This window comes from Vipera berus (genome assembly GCF_964194415.1).
Source record: "Vipera berus genome assembly, chromosome: 1".
In the NCBI taxonomy this organism is placed as follows: domain Eukaryota; kingdom Metazoa; phylum Chordata; class Lepidosauria; order Squamata; family Viperidae; genus Vipera; species Vipera berus.
In genome coordinates, this window is record NC_138202.1 from 88889220 (window position 1) to 88907035 (window position 17816).

Genomic DNA, 17816 nt, shown 5'->3' on the forward strand with positions numbered 1-17816 from the left:
AACATCCCCACAATCACATGATCAGAATTTCAAGCCCTTGGCAACTAGCATGTATTTATGTCTGTTGCAGCATCCCAGGATCCTGTATCGCCATTTGCAAACTTCCCAGCTTGTTTCTGACAAGCAAAGTAATTGATTTGCTTAAGAACCATTTAATACACTTTATAACCACAGTGATTTGGCAAAAAAGTTTGTAACTATTGGGTGCAACTCCCTGAACAAGCTCCTTGCTTAGCAATGGAAATTTTGGTTCCAACTTTGGTTTAACTCAAGGACTACCTATAAATGTGTAAACTGAAATATATTTTCACCGTAAGGGGTAGTTTCTTAACTATTATTTCCCAACAGTGTCTGAATATAAATTGGTCCACAACATCAACCTTTTGATTTGCTTCTTTTGTCAGATTCCTGCATCATTGGTGACCATCCCAAGTTACAAATAAAAAACTCTACTTCTTGTATGAGTGCCTATCCAAACTTGACAATGGTCAATTATACCAGCCATGTCAACAAGACTTTTGTCAGTGGCAGTGAAGAATATTTCAAGTAAGATTGTTTGATAAAAGTTTTATAATTTTAAAAAAAATAAAGGAAATCTTTGGCAAAAAAGCCACTTTGTGGTAGATATTTTTAATTCTATATTTAAATGTATTATATTTTTAAGACTATCTTGCCTGAAGTTTTCATTTTAAGGATACAGTTGGATCCAATCGTGGTCTTCCATTAGCACTAAGCAATTAGCAATTGAACATTGCTGATTTTTCCCATTTTTCTCTGCAACTTTCATGTCTGATCCAAAAGATTGAAAACTCTTCCAGAGCAAATGTCAGAGAAGAAAGGAAAGAAAGTTCCTCACTTATGTGTTTATCCAATTTGTATGTCAGCTGACTCCCAACAATACTTATGGAAATGGAAAATCATTCAGATAACAGTGGATGCAGGAGTAATCAGTCATTTTTATTTATATATACACTTCCCAATATGTTAGATGGCCTAGACATTGGTATTTGCACTTATATCTTTTTAACATTTATATTTTATTGTACTAAGCTAGGTGAAATAGTAATAAATAATGCTAGTCCATGTATAATATGCCATATGCTCAATCAATAAAGCAAGTGAAAAGAAGATTATAATATTATCTATATGGATTTCCCCTAGTTTTGCTGTATGATTTTTTTTTGTATATCTAATATTTGTTTATATTGATTAATATGAATTGATGCTAATATTTGGACAAAGGTTATTTAATGGGTGCCCTTGTGTCAGCAAAACAATTTATGGTTTGGATTCAAAACATACTTTAATTAATGTGGCCACATTTCCTAAGTATTGCTTCAATGTTAATTCCCTAGAGCAGAGGTCCCCAACCCTTGGTCTGTAGCCTGGTACTGGGTTGTGGCCCATTGGGAACTAGGTCGCACAAACGGGCAAGCGCACAAAGCTTCATTTGTGCAAGTGGTGCGTGCACACGTGAAACCATCCCCTCTCCTCCCCCCCCCTGCCCATTGCCACCAGTCCACAGAGCTGGAAAAATTGGGGGCCACTGCCTTAGAGTAGCACTGGGTATTCCTGTAGATATAATACTTGGGGTAGAGTTGGGTGAGGAATGGTAGACATAAAAATAGGTGGATTTGCCCCTTTATTGAGACTCAAACTCCAGAAATAGTTATATGCTTAGATATATCCATGATATTAAAACCAGATTCAGATTCCAGAGAGGTAGTTTGGTGTAGTGGCTAAGATGCTGGACTGGAAACCAGGAGACTGTGAGTTCTAGGCCTCCCTTAGGCTGGGTGAGTTCGGGCCAGTCATTCTCTCTCAGCTCAACCCACCTCACAGGGTTGTTGTAGGGAAGTTAAGAGGCAGGAGTATTATGGATGTTCACCACCTTGACTTTACTATATATCCATATTGGGATAAAAATTTAATAATTGTAATTGTGGTAGAACGAAGAGATTTTGACCTCAAAATATTTTGGAAACATGTTACAATACATCACTGAGAATCTATATTTTTTTAGTAATAACCTCTTGGAAAAGCCTGATAGATTACATTGTAAGGATACAGTAATGGTAGAGAAAAAGTGTTTTTTCCCCCCTCTACCACAGGATAGGCTCAATAATTGGCTTTTAGTTTGATTAGACTTATCATGAAATGTTCTTTACCGTGTTCTACCTGTCCCTGAACTTTTCATTGCACTCAGCTTTGGTGTATATTAAAAACAGCAGCACCGAGAGTTTGGAACAAACAGTCTTCGTTTCTCTTAATTACTTTTATATTGCAAAGCAGCCAGTTTTGGGTGGAGTCATAAAATCAGCTCATAACATTTCCAAGATCTGTTGGAATCCATCTGAGTAAATTCCAGATTTGGATCATTTTAGTATCTTTCTACTCAGGAAAACAGCTCATAGTCAGTATGGAGATCTGGAAATGATAGGGCAATCTAGTTACTGAAAAGGTGACTTCGTGCAAGACTACAAAATTTGTTTATGTAATAGTTAAACCTTGAGATGTTACATTTCTTTTAGAGAGTTAGAGTTTCCCTTCTTCCCTTCCCTTCCCTTCTGTCCCCTCCCCTTTTCTGTTAACCTTTTTGCATTGGATATTAAATTCGAATGATAGGATAGATGTATCTTAGAAGAAAACGGGATCTCATAAATGGACTTTAGTGGCTGTGAAGTTTTCTCTGCTTTTATTTTTTATTTTAAAAATCGTAATGAAAAAGTAAAGGAATAGATTCTTAAATGCTCAAAAACAACTATAATTAATGCAGATGCTAGGTAAAGACAAATGGTCATGACTTACTGACATTTTGGCTCTTAGGTACTTTGTGTTGAAGATTTCTGCAGGAATTGAATATCCTGGTGAAATCAGGTGGCCTTTGGCACTGTCTCTCTTTCTAGCTTGGGCAATTGTCTATGCTTCCCTGGCTAAAGGAATAAAAACATCAGGAAAAGTAAGACATTATTTTAGACCATTTCTAGTTTTAATTCAGAAATGAATATATTGCAATACCAACATCTAAGCATTACTGGAATACGTGATAGCTTTTTGAGAAATGTTGTAGCAACTTTGTACCTGCTGCTGGTGTGCATGGTAGCTGAAGAAAAGTTAGTTTCTTTGATGTGCATATTGGTTCAAGTTTAAGTTCTCATTTTTCATACATGACCTTTTCATGGCATGGCTTTTATATTCCATTGGCTTTCAGGAGGAGTAAAGATGGCAGGTTATATATTTAAGAGAAATTTGCTTATAATATGACTGAAGAATATGGTAAAAATATGAATTTGGGCGACAAAGATTAGATATCTTGGAAAATCATAATAATGCTATTTTATCATGGAATAGAATAAAATGCTATTTTATAGTGTTTTACAGCTTAGGTCTCTCTATATTATGCTTAGGAAATCATAGTCCAAAAAATCATAGTAATTATTTAACTACTAACTATATTACTAATAAATACTAGTTCTCATCTTTCCTAATGAGATGTTTGTTTCTATCAATTCCTGGTCAAGAACTACCCAGTTGAAAATCACACACATAAATAACTTGAATTAAGGGTATCTCTATTCTCTGTGCCAGCTTGCCTCATTTTTAGGTTAGAATAAATAAAAGATATGTTTTCTATTATTAATGGTGTTCAATTATTTGTGTTAACAGGCTTTGTTAAAAAGAAAATGGGGGGGGTATGCATGTATTCTAGGGATGGAAACCTGTTGCTCCTAAGATGTTATTAGAATATTTTTTTATTATCCTTGACTATTGGCCATTATGACTTGGTTTAATGAATGTTAGAAGAGGTGATTCATAAGGTTAGAATGCTGGGCTGACAATTGGCAGGTTTATGTTTGAGAACCAGTTGTAGCTGTGAAATGAGTTGAGCTCCGGTTATATGCTCCAGGTCCTGCCGACCAAGCAGTTTGAAATGGACAACCATTTTCAAGTGGAGTAGATGCTAGTCGAGTGGAGTAGATACTAGTCGAGTAGATCAGGGGTGTCAAAGTGCCAGCCCGCAGGCCGATTGCATCATACAGAAGCCCCACCCACCCTAGCTACGGCAATGTGAAAAAAGTCACGATACGTCGTGACACGTCACGTGATGCGGCGAGTTTGACACTTGTGGAGTAGATAAATGGGTACCACTTTGATGGGCAACTTCATTCCCGGGGCAATGGTGATGTCACCAGCAGATACTTTCACCATGGAAGCCTCTGACACTGAAGTAGTAGTAGTGTGAATATTAGAATTAAATAATATTTGGAGAATCACCATAAAACCTGTCATACCAACTGCAAGTTTAATTCTTAAAAACAAGTATCTGTTCCCATTTCAGGATCCTAAAAGTTATTTTTGGTTTATTTAGATTTTTGTTGATGTGAGTCTTAAAGGCCATCAGGACATGTCCAGTTTTGTGTCTTTATCAGGCACAAAAGATCAGGTCCATACCTGATGGTCCGATTAAACTAATTTATTGCTATTCCTGCTTATGCACAGGGATATTGTCAGCCAACAGTTAGCACTGCTTGGAGTTAGATAATGGTCAACGGAATCCAAAGGAAGTTGGATTTAGTTCAGGTCTGGCTATGTAGGGATTCTAGGGTGATTCCTCTTTTAACTTTATCCCCCAGGCTCTGCCACTCCTTCTACTTCAATCTTACCAGATTAACATATTCTACTTATTTTATTCTTTCTTCAGCAGTTCTGCAAATGGTACCCCAGAGTTGGCTGATGGATCTACAGTACAGAATGTCCCTCGCTTTTTAGCAATTGGTCTTGATTACATTAGTCACATTTTGTGTTGGAGTGAGGGCCATCTAATCCTCCAGGAGGGCATGCTATGGGGGACAAAAATTGCCCTTTTGTAATCACACAGGCAGTACTCAGGCCCTGAAGACAGCATTGCTTTCCTGGTTGCTTGATGTAACAGAACTTTTGGAGAATGTGTTTTTTATGTGTATCTTTTATGAGTGGAAAAACATTTGCTGGAATAAAAGCTACAAAATAATTTATTGCACACCTAAAAAAGACTTTAGAGATTGATTATTTTACATTAGTCACTTCTGTTCCAGAAAATGAACAACTGCAATTTTCATTCTTTTGGTAGTCATAGTGTAGAGAGAAATGTATCTCTAATAGACTAGCATTTATCTGTAGGGATGATATTCCTTTAGAGAATAGATATTCTCTAGAGAGAGACATACAGCTGCAGTTACTTTTCGCATTAATTATCCCCAAACATTGCTATTTTATTAATTTAGGGCTTTGCATACGTCATACCATTCTATTATTTTTATGTTTATATTCCCATGAGCAAATGTCACCGAAAAGTTGTGCAATAATTTACTGTAAGCACTAAGGCAATGATATTGCTTTTATTTTTCCCATGGATGTTTTAACCTTTTACATAGAACATTTTTTTTCTATGTAAGCCTCTGAGAGTGACTCAGATTGCAGTAGCGTAGAGATATGCGCAGTTATAAAAAATTCTTATAGTGTCAATGAATAGTTACATTATCTGTTCATTTTTCCTTAGGTGGTATATTTTACTGCTACATTCCCGTATGTAGTGCTTATCGTCTTACTTATCAGAGGAGTTACCCTGCCAGGAGCTGGGGCTGGAATGTGGTACTTCATCACACCTAAATGGGAGAAATTAATTGATGCTATGGTAAGCTTGTTATTCCAGATATAATCTGTAATGGAATAAAGCCACATATAGAATTATTTTTGAGTAAGAAACCATTATGTGCTATGAATGTTTATGATAGTTTATTTTCTGTGTTTGATTTGACCATGCTTGTATTTCTTAATTTTGTTTTTCCCCCCCACTTACCTGTCACAATTTTAAAAGCAATAAAAGATATATATATATATATATTAAAAAATGACAGCTGTATTTATAACATTATCTGGTCAATGTTACTGCCTCCTTCAGGACAATACTTCATTTGCTTAAGGCTCTACTTGTTGTGTACACAAACTGTTCTCTAATTGGAAATTGCTATTGAGTTTAAACTTGATTCTAGGTCTGTAGTCCTCAAAACTGTTGTTGTGTTTCAGAATGGAGATCATTTCATGACAGTATAATCATGAGTAATGCTACTCTTAATCACAGTACTAACTTTTAAATGACAGTAGGTGTCCCATTCAAAAGAGGCTACACAAGCAGGTAGAGACACGCAAGAGAAGACATTGAAATTAATATAGGAACAGGAACATTCAAAATTTATGATGCTTGAAAGACAAAATTACAGTTATGAGTTTACTTTCAGATTATAACCAGTCAGTGGTTTGAACAACACTCTGAAAAAATACAAATTTTGTAACATAACAGAGACTCATGTGACTTTAGTTGGTTTACTTTGTGGACTTGTCTAAGTGTCTTTAGTTTTTCTAAGCTAAAACCCCTGTTATTGGGTGTCTATTTATTCCATTCTTGAGGGTTCCTACAGAGTAGCTAAAACTAAAGAGAAATAGTATAAGCCATTTAACTAATTATGGAATATATTCATTTATTTATATGATTTGTACGGCTGCCATTTTCATAGTGGTGACTCTGAACAGCATATAATCCTAAAATCACCAATTAGAACAACAATAATATATGTCCCCTACCCCAAGTTTCTAGAACAGATGTCAGATAATATAATATTGCTCTACGAATTTATTTAGATTCAGATTTATTTAGCTTAGTGTCTGGGTTACCTTGCACTTTAATTTTGTGAGACTGAACTAAACCATCAAGATATATCTGCATGGATTTATATTATTTGTGTCAAGGAGAACTTGGGCATACATCAGAGAATGAAACTGCAGTTGCAAGTATAGGACAACCTGTAGTAAGCAGAGTGCAGATCACTGATGCTTCTTTCCCCGCATCTGAAACATGAGCCACATTCATCTTCTTCCAATCCACTTTCTCTTAATATACTGTATATTCCACAGAAAGAGAACAGTATACAGATTTGTCTCAGTCATTTGCTGACTTGGAGCCCATCTGTTTCAACATGTTCCATTTGTACTAAGGCTTCCTGATTTGTGTATAGGGTTTGCATCAGGACATTGAGATGTTCTGTGATTCCATTTTTTAAAGCACATTCCACTGCTTGACATGACTAACACAATCTAAGGCCCTTCTGTACAATGAAGCACATAATGACTTTTTTGGGGGGGTATTTTTTGGCTTTGGCTGAATAATATTATTATTCAGCAATGCATCAACAATAATGTCTTATATTCTTTGGCCATTCTGAAGCCAGCTTAAACACCACTGTCCTTTTCCATGTTTAATTTGTGTTGGGTGATCCTAAGCATTATTTTGCTAGTATATGACATCAAATACATTGCAATAACTTAATATAATGTCATATTAACAATAGTGTATGATAGTTTGCACAGTCTACTAAGGCACCTTTTTGGTATTAGAATGTAGATTGGCTCCTTCCAATCTGTAGATCAATGTGTCATTCCCCAGTTTTGCTGGCATAGCTTAGTTAAACCCTTTACTGATTCTTCATTTGATGCTTGTCATATTTCAGTGGGTATCCATCAGGGCCTGTAGCCTTTCAACTCGTTAATGACCAGAGTGCTAATCTAACTACATCTTCTAGTACTAAAGGTTTTTGTAAGTAGTGAATATGTTCTGATGTGTCCTGAATAGTATTCAGAATACTCCTTTCATCTTTGTTTGGTTTTCTTTAAGTGAGTTACTGGCATCCTTGTCTTTCCCTGTCTTTTCTCTTCTTCAATGTTTTTAGAGATATTGTAATACTGCTTCTTATCTGTTCCAACAGCTCTCTGAAATTCTGCATAACTTTCCTTTCTGGATTTTGTCTTTCTTGGGTTTGGCTTCTCTTTCCTTCCTGGCAATTTCCATAGTTTGTTCCAACATCAAGTTTGCTTTCTTCTGTTTCTTCATTTCTGGCAGTCTCTTTTCACTTTTATTCTGAATGACTTCTTTAAGCTCATTCCACATTTCCTCTGGTTCTCTATTAATGGATTCAGGACTTCAAAGTGATTCCTGAGATTCTCCTTGAGAATGGTGGGCATATGCTCAAGGCTACATTATGGAACTTGCACACGAACAGTTTGTGGTTTGTTCCACAGTCAACATATGGTCATGTTTTTGATGTTATAATTGAGCTCTTCCTCCTCCTTCAAGCTATAATGTAGTCAGTATGATTCCCCCCCCCACTCCATCTGTTGTTGTCCATGTATATATTTGTCTGTGTCAAAAGCCCATCTCAATTGGCTGAGGCCTAAAATGTCATTTTCTAGTTGCCTTTCAATATGCTGAGCTTTCCTGTGTTCATGCTTCTTATGTTCCACGTTCTTTCTATAATTCTGTCTTTGTAGCTTTGGATTTTCTCTTTGTGTGGCAACATCAGCAACTAGATATCTCCAAGGCTTTAATCCAGCCACCTCATAATCACCACTAATACTCCAAAAGATCTTCATCTGTTCCTCATTAGTATGTTGAGTGCCTTAAATAGATACTTGAGGAGGGATGAGGATCTGGTTTGTCATTGTAACAGATGTCTAGTGCCAAATAAGGATCAGTTAAGTCAGCTGATTATGTCTTTATGCCCTGGTAATATATAGAAGGGCTATTAGAGTGGTGTATAGGAAGCTGCATTTGAAAATTATATAAGACCTATCATAATTTAAAAATATCCCCATTTAATGGGTACAATTCACAGTGTTAAATTTTAATTATTAAAAAAAATCCTGATTTGATTTGGGGTCTGTGTATCTAAAGTATTTTTTCTTCCTTATGAATATTTTTAATTGTAAAATTGTTTGTAGAGCATATTCTCTAGCTACCATATCCTCTAAAGATTAGACAAGCGATGATTACATATATAGTCTTCTCTTGAGACTTGTATCTCCCTGGAAAGCTTCACCTGGTACTATTTATTTTTTATTTATTTTATTGAATTTATATACCACCCTTTCCCGTAGGACTCAGGGCGGTTTACAGGGCATAAAAAACGTCAATACAAAAATTAAGAACAATTAAAAAGATTAAACTAAATCCCTGAAAAAATATAAAACATATAAAACCCCAGTTAAAACCCCAATTAAAACTCAGCCTGGGCTGGAAAGCTCGAAGAGCCAGGTCTTCAGGTCTTGGCCAAATGATCGAAGGTCGGGGGCAGTCCTAAGCTCCACGGGCAGCTGGTTCCAAAGGGCAGGTGCACCCACTGAGAAGGCCCACCCCCTGGGTGTTATCCGCTGGCATTCTTTTACCGGCGGCACCCTGAGAAGGCCCTCCCTGTGGGAGCGCACAGGACGAAGGGAACTTTATGCCGGCAGCAGGTGTTCCCTCAGATATCCTGGACCCAAGCCATTTAGGGCTTTATAGGTCATCACCAGCACCTTGAATCTCACCCGGAGGGCAACCGGAAGCCAATGCAGCTCACGGAGCAGAGGTGTTACATGGGAGTAACGGGAAACCCCCATCACAACTCGCGTGGCTGCATTTTGCACCAGTTGAAGCCTCCGAGTGGTCCTCAAGGGCAGCCCCATGTAGAGAGTTTTGCTGTAGTCTAAATGGGAGGTCACGAGCGCATGAGTGACTGTGCGTAGGGCATCTCGGTCCAGGTAGGGTCGCAACTGGCGCACCAGGTGAACCTGGGCAAAAGCCCCCCTGGTCATGGCTCCTATATGGTCTTCAAAACTGAGCCGCAAATCCAGGAGGACGCCCAAGTTGCGAGTCCTATCAACAGGGGGTAACACCTCACCCCCCATAGTTAACGATGGAAAAACTTGGTTAGTCCGAGTTGCCGGTAGGCACAGCCACTCAGTCTTGGCAGGATTGAGACGAAGCCTGTTTCTCCCCATCCAAACCCAGACCACCTCCAGGCAGCGGGACATCACGGTGAGGGCATCACTGGGTTGGTTCAGGGTGGAGAAAAAAAGTTGGGTATCATCAGCGTACTGATGATACCCCACCCCAAAACCATGAATGATCTTGCCCAGCGGCTTCATATAGATGTTGAACAGGAGGGGAGAGAGAACTGACCCCTGAGGGACTCCACAAACGAGAGGCCTCGGGGCGGATCTCTGCCCTCCCGTCAACACTGACTGCGAGCGGCCCAGGAGATAGGAGGAGAACCACCGTAAAATGGTGCCTCCCACTCCCAACCCCCTGAGACGCCACAGTAGGATACCATGGTCGATGGTATCAAAAGCCGCTGAGAGATCTAATAGGACTAGGACAGAGGAATAACCCCTGTCCCGAGCCCGCCAGAGATCATTCACCAGCGTGACCAATGCCGTCTCTGTGCTGTGCCTGGGCCTGAAACCCGATTGGTACGGGTCCAGATAATCAGTTTCCTGCAGGAACAGGGGAAGCTGATGCGCCACCACACTCTCAACAACCTTCACCAGAAAACGAAGGTTGGAGACTGGACGATAGTTGTTTAAAACAGCCGGGTCCAGGGCAGGCTTCTTGAGGAGGGGGTCTCACCACCGCCTCCTTCAAGGTGGAGGGGAAGATACCCTCCTTCAAGGAAGCAGTTATTACTGCCTGGAACCAGCCTCGTGTCTCCTCCCGGGCCGCAAAAACCAGCCAGGAGGGGCACGGGTCCAATAAACAGGTGGTAGAGCTCAGCCTCCCCATAATCCTATCCACATCATCAGGGGAAACAGGATCGAACTCAGTCCAGATAACATGCTCAAGACCATCCGATTCCTCCAGGTCAGACTCTGCCCAGTCCGAGTCCAAACCCGTCCGTATCTGAGCGATTTTGTCCGTCAGATGATGACTAAACTCCTCAGCCTGACCCTGCAAGGGATCCTCCCTCACCTCCTGGTTAAGAAGGGAGTGAGTCACCCTAAACAGGGCGGCCGGGTGATTATCTGCGGACGCGATGAGGGCAGCGAAATAATTAGCCTTCGCTGTCCTCATCGCCGCAAGATAAGACCTTATGAAGGTTCTTAACTGCAATCGGTCAGATTCGGACCGGATGGACCTCCAACCGCTCTCCAGACACCGTCTCCAACGCTTCATCTCCCGGAGCTCCACAGAAAACCATGGAGCCCAACGGGATCTGCGCCGGGTCAGGGGTCGCAAGGGTACAACACGGTCGAGTGCCTTGGTGGCCGCCCTTTCCCAGGCATCCACCAAGGCATTGGCCTGGCTGTGAATGAGGGCGATGGGTATAGACCCAAGCGCCATCTGGAACCGTTCTGGGTTAGGCACCTGGGGCGGAACCACCTGGTCGGTTCCGCAGCCCAGTGACGGGGGTTGGCATAGCGGAAGACCAGCCACAGGAGATAATGATCGGACCATGACGGGGAAAATGGCTGGCAAACCCCCTCCCAGATCATCCAACCACTGCCCAGATAAAACCAGGTCGAGAGTGTGACCCCCCCATGAGTCGGGCCCTGAATTACCTGGGTCAGGTCCATGGCCGTCATGGAAGCCATGAACTCCCGAGCTAACTCTGACAACCCTCCCAGGGAAGGCAGGTTGAAGTCACCCAGCACTATAAGCCTGGGGAACTCCACCGTCAACCCTGAGAGGGTGTCGAGCAGCCCAGGCAGGGCTGTTGCCACACAGCTGGGTGCCAGGTATGTGAGTAACAAGCCCATCTGGACCCGAGGGCCAAATCTCAGGAGGAGGGACTCACTCCCACCTATCTGGACAATGGTGGTCTCCTGCGGACATAAAGTCTCCCGAATAACCACCGCCACCCCACTGCCCCTACCCTGAGCCCGTGGCTGGTGTAGCACACAGAAACCTGGGGAGCATAGCTCAGTCAGAGGGACCCCTCCCTCCGAGCCCAGCCAGGTTTCGGTAATGCATGCCAGATCCACGCATTCCTCCTCGATCAAATCACGAACGAGGGGAGCCTTATTAACAACGGATCTGGCATTAAAATACACCAGCCTAAGCTCAGGGACCTGATCACCCTCATCCCCAGGCAAAAGGGTGCTAACCAGAGGGTTGGAGCACGCCACCGCTCGAAGATAGCGAGGGCGCGATCCCAGATATTGATGTGGCCCTCCGTGCAACCACCTGCTGCCATTCCCTATCGTCGTGGGGATTTGACACCCCACCCCAGCACACGCAGAGCCAGCAGCCTCCACCCCCAACCCCATTCCACCAGAGCCCATAACGGACCCAGACTGATTGCCAGTTATTAGTTCCCTCCCCTCCCCACTATACCTCCCCCTCCCTAAACCCTTAAAATAACCGGCTAAAAAACATATCAGGGGCCTCTTAGTGCGTCTCCCCCAGAGGCCCCTAGGTAAACCCAACTACCTAGATGAGTTTAAGTATTGGATTAACATTATTTTATTCGTTTCAGCTTTTTATATATTTTTATTGCTTTATCTGCCAGGGTTTTATTATGGCTTCTAATACTATGGATTTTATTTGTTTTATTGTTTAATAACTCTGCATTATGCATTTGTATTGGGTGATTGTTTTAATGATTCTATTATTCAATACTGAAACTGAATGAAAACATAAAAATGTAAAAGCAAATTAGAAGTATTTATTATAATAATAATAATTTTATGTGAAAATAAAAAAGTTACAGGATCCAATCTGGATCGGTCACTGGGACCAGAGGTTTAGTCTGAGCTTTCAGACTTCTGCTGGATCCCATCCTCAAGGAACGTCTCTCTAGCAGAGTGTGTGCTTTGAGTTGTTCTATGTGTAGCATTTATGTGGTACTTGGTTGTGTGTGGCTACTGCTTAATAGCAGCAGCTCAATATTAGAAATTAGGTGATAAGAGTTTATTTCTTTTGGGTGAACCCAGAAATTATTGTCTTTGTATAGTTGGCAGGGATATGTGTGTGTGTATATGTATATATGTATATGTGTGTGTATGTGTACACACACACACACACACACACACACACACACACACACACACATGCCATATGTAGGTTCTGTGACAGTACAATAAATCAGACTGCTTCCAATAGGAGAATTCAGGAAATATCTACAGGAATGGTTATCTGAATGAAGCAATATGATTTTTTAAAATTGCAAAATATGGTCAGAGGAATGTCTTTAGTCTGTACTACATACATACATACATACATACATACATACATACATACATACATATATACATATTCTGTTCTCTAAGAGCTAAATATTTCACCAGAGCTCAAAATGCATTGTTGTTTTGTTCATTCATTATTGGCTAAAATATCCACCTGGTAAAGGTCACAAAGCCATTTATCAATGTGGATTCATTGTACTGCCACACAACCCATATATGGCATGTTTCGTAGCCTTATTTAATCACATTAACTGTTTTTATTGCTATTTCTATTTTTTTAAAAAAAACCTTCCTAATTTTCTCTATCAATCTTTTTTTTAAGGTGTGGAAAGATGCTGCTACTCAGATATTTTTCTCTTTATCTGCTGCATGGGGTGGTCTGATTACTCTGTCTTCCTATAACAAATTCCATAACAATCTATACAGGTAAGTCACAAACATTCAGCAATGTTTCCCTAATAATTAGATAACAACGATAAATCCAGGAACCTCTGGACCTTGGCTTGATGTCATCATTGTCATCTGCATCTATAACATCAATCTGTCATCAGAACTTCAAAGTTAGACTACCAGACCCCAGTTGCAATATCTGGAAGACAGGATGGTAGTCAAAAGCTGCATTTGCTGTTGCATGGATCTTTGCACTGCAGGTCTGATAGCCCTGCTTCGAAAATCACGAGACTTCTGGGGTTAGTGTGTCCTACTTCCTCCTGAATGGATGCCCTAATTAGAAACAGGCTGGGTTGAAAGCAATCTAGAGGATTGTCAAGAGTCAAGGATAGCAGCATGAAATATAACACAAGGATGATCTCTGTTAAAGAAAGCTTTGTAATTGAGAAATAGGTCAGGAACACTCTGAAGCAGAAAAGATAATTTATGATTTTCACTGGTACAATTACTGCACCATTATTTTTACTGTATCAGTAGCACAGTAATAATTTTGGTAGTTGCATTAATTCCAAATTCAAATAAAGAAAAAAGCTCCCAGTGTCATTAGGATAGAATATTTGATATAATTTAATTGGTAAGCTCATATATAACTGAGAACAATCACTATATAATTGCTGAAAAGCTGATCCTCCATCCTTCTGTCTGCTCTCTTATAAATTTAAACATTTATACACTTTATACTCCTTTTTACATGATTTAAAGTTACAAATTAAGAATAATAAGAATATCCCATAACAAGTAATAGAGAAAAAGTGCAGGTGGTTCTCGACTTACAACAGTTCATTTAGTGACTGTTCAAAGTTACAACAGCACTGAAAAATGTGACTTATGACCATTTTTCACAATTACGACCTTTGCAGCATCTCCATGCTCATGTGATCAAAATTCAGATGCTTGGCCACTGGTTCATACTTACGACTGTTGATGTGTCCCAAAGTCCCGTGATCAACTTTTGCAACCTTTTGACAAGCAAAGTCAATGGGGAAGCCAGATTCACTTAACAACCAAGTTACTAGCTTATCAACTGCAGTGATTCACTTAATAACCGTGGCAAAAAGGGTTGTAAAATGGGGCAAAACTCACTTAACATATGTCTCACAACAATTGGGCTCAATTGTGATAGTAAGTTGAGAACTATCTGTAGTATGTGCTCAAGAAAGAAATTCCAAAGCCTGTCTGAGTAAATCATTATGTTCACAACCGTCACCATCATCATCATCATCATCATCATCATCATCATCATCATCATCATCATCATGAAATGACAGTTGATGTGACATTATCAGGGGATAGTAGAACAGACAAAGAATTGGAAAATATCATACAGTATCAAGATCTGAAAATTTAAATTGTGGTGGTCCCATTGGTTATCGGCTCACTGGGTGTCATACCCAAAAATCTTGGCTCCTACTTAGAAAATCTGCATATTGACAAAATTTGCACCTGTCATTTGAAAAACCCACATATATGCTATGCTAATACATTATAATTTCTTGGGAAGAACTCAATGTGTATGAAGGCCAACAGCACTTAAAGAACTGGCAACAGTGACTTCACATTGTTGTGAACAAAGAATAATCAATTTTGCGATGATACGTCATTTTGTTTTGCTGTACCAAAAAGGAAAAAAAAATCTGAGTTCCTCATTGCATGTGATTGCAGATGCATCCAGTATGAAATTGTGTGCACTGCTCTGAGATAGAATCAGAAAGAGATCTGGATACAAATGTATGCTTAATGTATGCATAGATGTACATTTATCACGTAGAAGGGCAGGACAAAAATAATGTATTTGTTTGAATATGTTGTTAAAATGTTGACAGAATCAAATTTGTTGTACGTCTATTGGGGGAGTATAATTCTATGAGAAATATATATTTATTGTGTAATTAAACTTGTCACTGAATATTTTAATAAAACAAATTCAGCATTAGTAAATAGGTGTGCAATTTAGATATGGGAAGCAAAGGGTATTTTTCATTTCCAATCGATTGTAAATTTATTACTAGTATGGGGGAGGAGGTTCTTTTAGAGTATGATTTTATGGGAGATTTTGAAGTCCAACTTCTGTGGATAGGAGCACTGCATCCTTTAGGTCCGAGGTTTTTATAATCTTTTCAGTTTTACTTCTTTTTTATAAGTGAAAAAAAACCCAGATCTTCAGTAAAAGTAGAAAGTCTTTTAGTCCACAAACTTTAAAAAGGAAAATTCCAATTAGGGTCAAGTAATTCTTACATTTTTAAACTCTCCTGGATAGTCAGTTACTGCTGTTTTTAGTGGGAGGGGTAAAATCTCCCTTCCCTCTCCACAGGGGGGAAAGTACTTAAGCAGCTTATGCAGGTAAAAAAGATAGGATTTAAGAGAGGTAGCTCTCACCCAGTCTCTTCTGCGCTGCTTTAAAGTTGTCTGATGGTAAGTGTGACTTCGGCTGTCTGCAGCCTAGTGACGAGCCATATTTCTATGGCCGGTCTTTCGTCTGCCAGTTTGGAGGGCTGCCCTGGAAAGGGTCGAAAGTCACCTGTAGGAGCAACCAGCAAGGAGGGGAGCTACTGCCATTCCACGATCAAGCGGGGATCCCCTCCTTGCTGGTTGCTCCTACAGGGTGACTTTCGACCCTTTCCAGGGTCCTCCAGCAATGCCAAACTGGACGTGGAAGCCAGAGCTTGCCTTCCAGACATCCAGGCAGCCGCATTGGCAAACCAGAAGTCCAGGAGCAGTGCGTCACTCTTCTCCTTTCAGATAACTCAGCATGCCTAACTCAGATAATATTAGGCCTGGTATCTTACTGCACTGTCTGCAAAGATTTAGGACAATGCTTTGCAGTAGTTCTATACTATCCTCTGAGATATTTCAGTTTGATCTAGTGGGCAGGATAGATTGATTCAGTGGCCTCTCACTTAATGGAGTATTGCAAGGGTTTGTTCTTATCCTCCAGCTTTCTAACAGTAATTTGGCCATCTAGTAATTTGGCCTATGGTACCAGCAGTATTTTTATTATCCCCAATGATAATCTTCCTCTGTGCGGGAGATGCTGTTGATATTCTTTCCTGGGACCTGGAGGCTGTGAAGGTCTGGATGGATAAGAACAGACTCAGATTGAACCCAAGTAAGACAGAGCTGCTATTCATACACCTCCTGTAGCACCAGTGATGTCCTTAGATGAAAACTACAGGTAGTCCTTGACTTATGACCACAACGTGAGCCCAACATTTCTGTTACTAAGCGTGACAGTTGTTAAGTGAATTTTTCCCCATTTTGTGACCTTTTAGTAACATGTTTGCTAAGTGAATCTGGTTTCCCCATTGACTTTGGTTATCAAAAAGTCACAACAGTGATCACGAGGACACTGCAACCGTCATAAACATGAACCAGTTGCCATACTTCCGAGAACTTATCACCTGAACATGGGGAGGCTTGTAAATATGAAAAATGATCATAAGTCATTTTTTTCCAGTGCTGATGTAACTTTGAATGGTCACCAAATGAATGGTTTTAAGTTGAGAACTACCTATGTCTGTTCCAGGAGTAGGTTCATGATTTGGGAATCTTATCTTTTGGCCTCATGTCTCCTGTTTAAACAGCAGATGGAGATCATGGTACAACTTTGGACAGTATGCCATTTCTTGTCCTTAACTGGTTCAGGAGGACTTAGAGGCAGTAACTCATATTCTCATAACCACCCAGAGGGCTTACTGCAATGTGCTGTACATTATGCTGCCCTGCCCTGTATATTTCAGGCTCTGCGCTGATTACTGGTTCAGTTTTTCTGAGCTAAATTTAAAATGCTGGTATTAACTTATAAAGATCTTTGATGCTTGGCACCTGGTTATGTGAAGGCCTACATCCAGTGGTGGGATTCAAATATGTGAACAACCAGTTGTCTGTGTTGTTGCTGCTTCCGGAAGTCCATTCTGGGCCTGGGCAACAAAAAAATTAGCTACCGGTTCTGCCAAACTGGTGCAAACCGGTTGAATCCCACCACTGCCTACTAAATCTAACTGGATTTAGTCCAATCTGTTAGATCTTGTAGGAAGGAGCTCTGTGTTGTCCAACATTTCTGAAATGTCAGGAGAGGTGATGTTAGAAAGCATTGCTTTTCCATTGCAATGCTGACCCAGTGGAATGCCTTCTCCATTGGGATCAGATTAGCCTTCTTCCTGGTAGCTTTAGGAACTTATTAAAAAAGAAGGTCTCTTGAAGAGACTGTGACTAACATCACCTGGGCCCTTTGTTGTTGTTTTTCTTTCCTTCTTTGCTTTTGTCATTTGGACTGTAAGTTGTTCTAATTCTTTTTTTTTTGGTGGCTTTAATTTTGACATTTTAACTGATGAGAG

General features: G+C 40.2%; 1 protein-coding gene across 1 annotated transcript in view; it reads left to right on the forward strand.

Moving 5' to 3' along the window:
• Positions 1-17816, forward strand: part of SLC6A5 (solute carrier family 6 member 5) — a gene marked incomplete at its 5' end in the record, with an annotated part of 81659 nt that overhangs the window by 31343 nt on the left and 32500 nt on the right. The window contains 4 exons of the mRNA XM_081328331.1: positions 405-546; positions 2827-2959; positions 5540-5674; positions 13355-13458. Coding sequence (XP_081184457.1) covers positions 405-546; positions 2827-2959; positions 5540-5674; positions 13355-13458 — 514 coding nt within the window. The remainder of the gene's footprint in view (positions 1-404; positions 547-2826; positions 2960-5539; positions 5675-13354; positions 13459-17816) is intronic.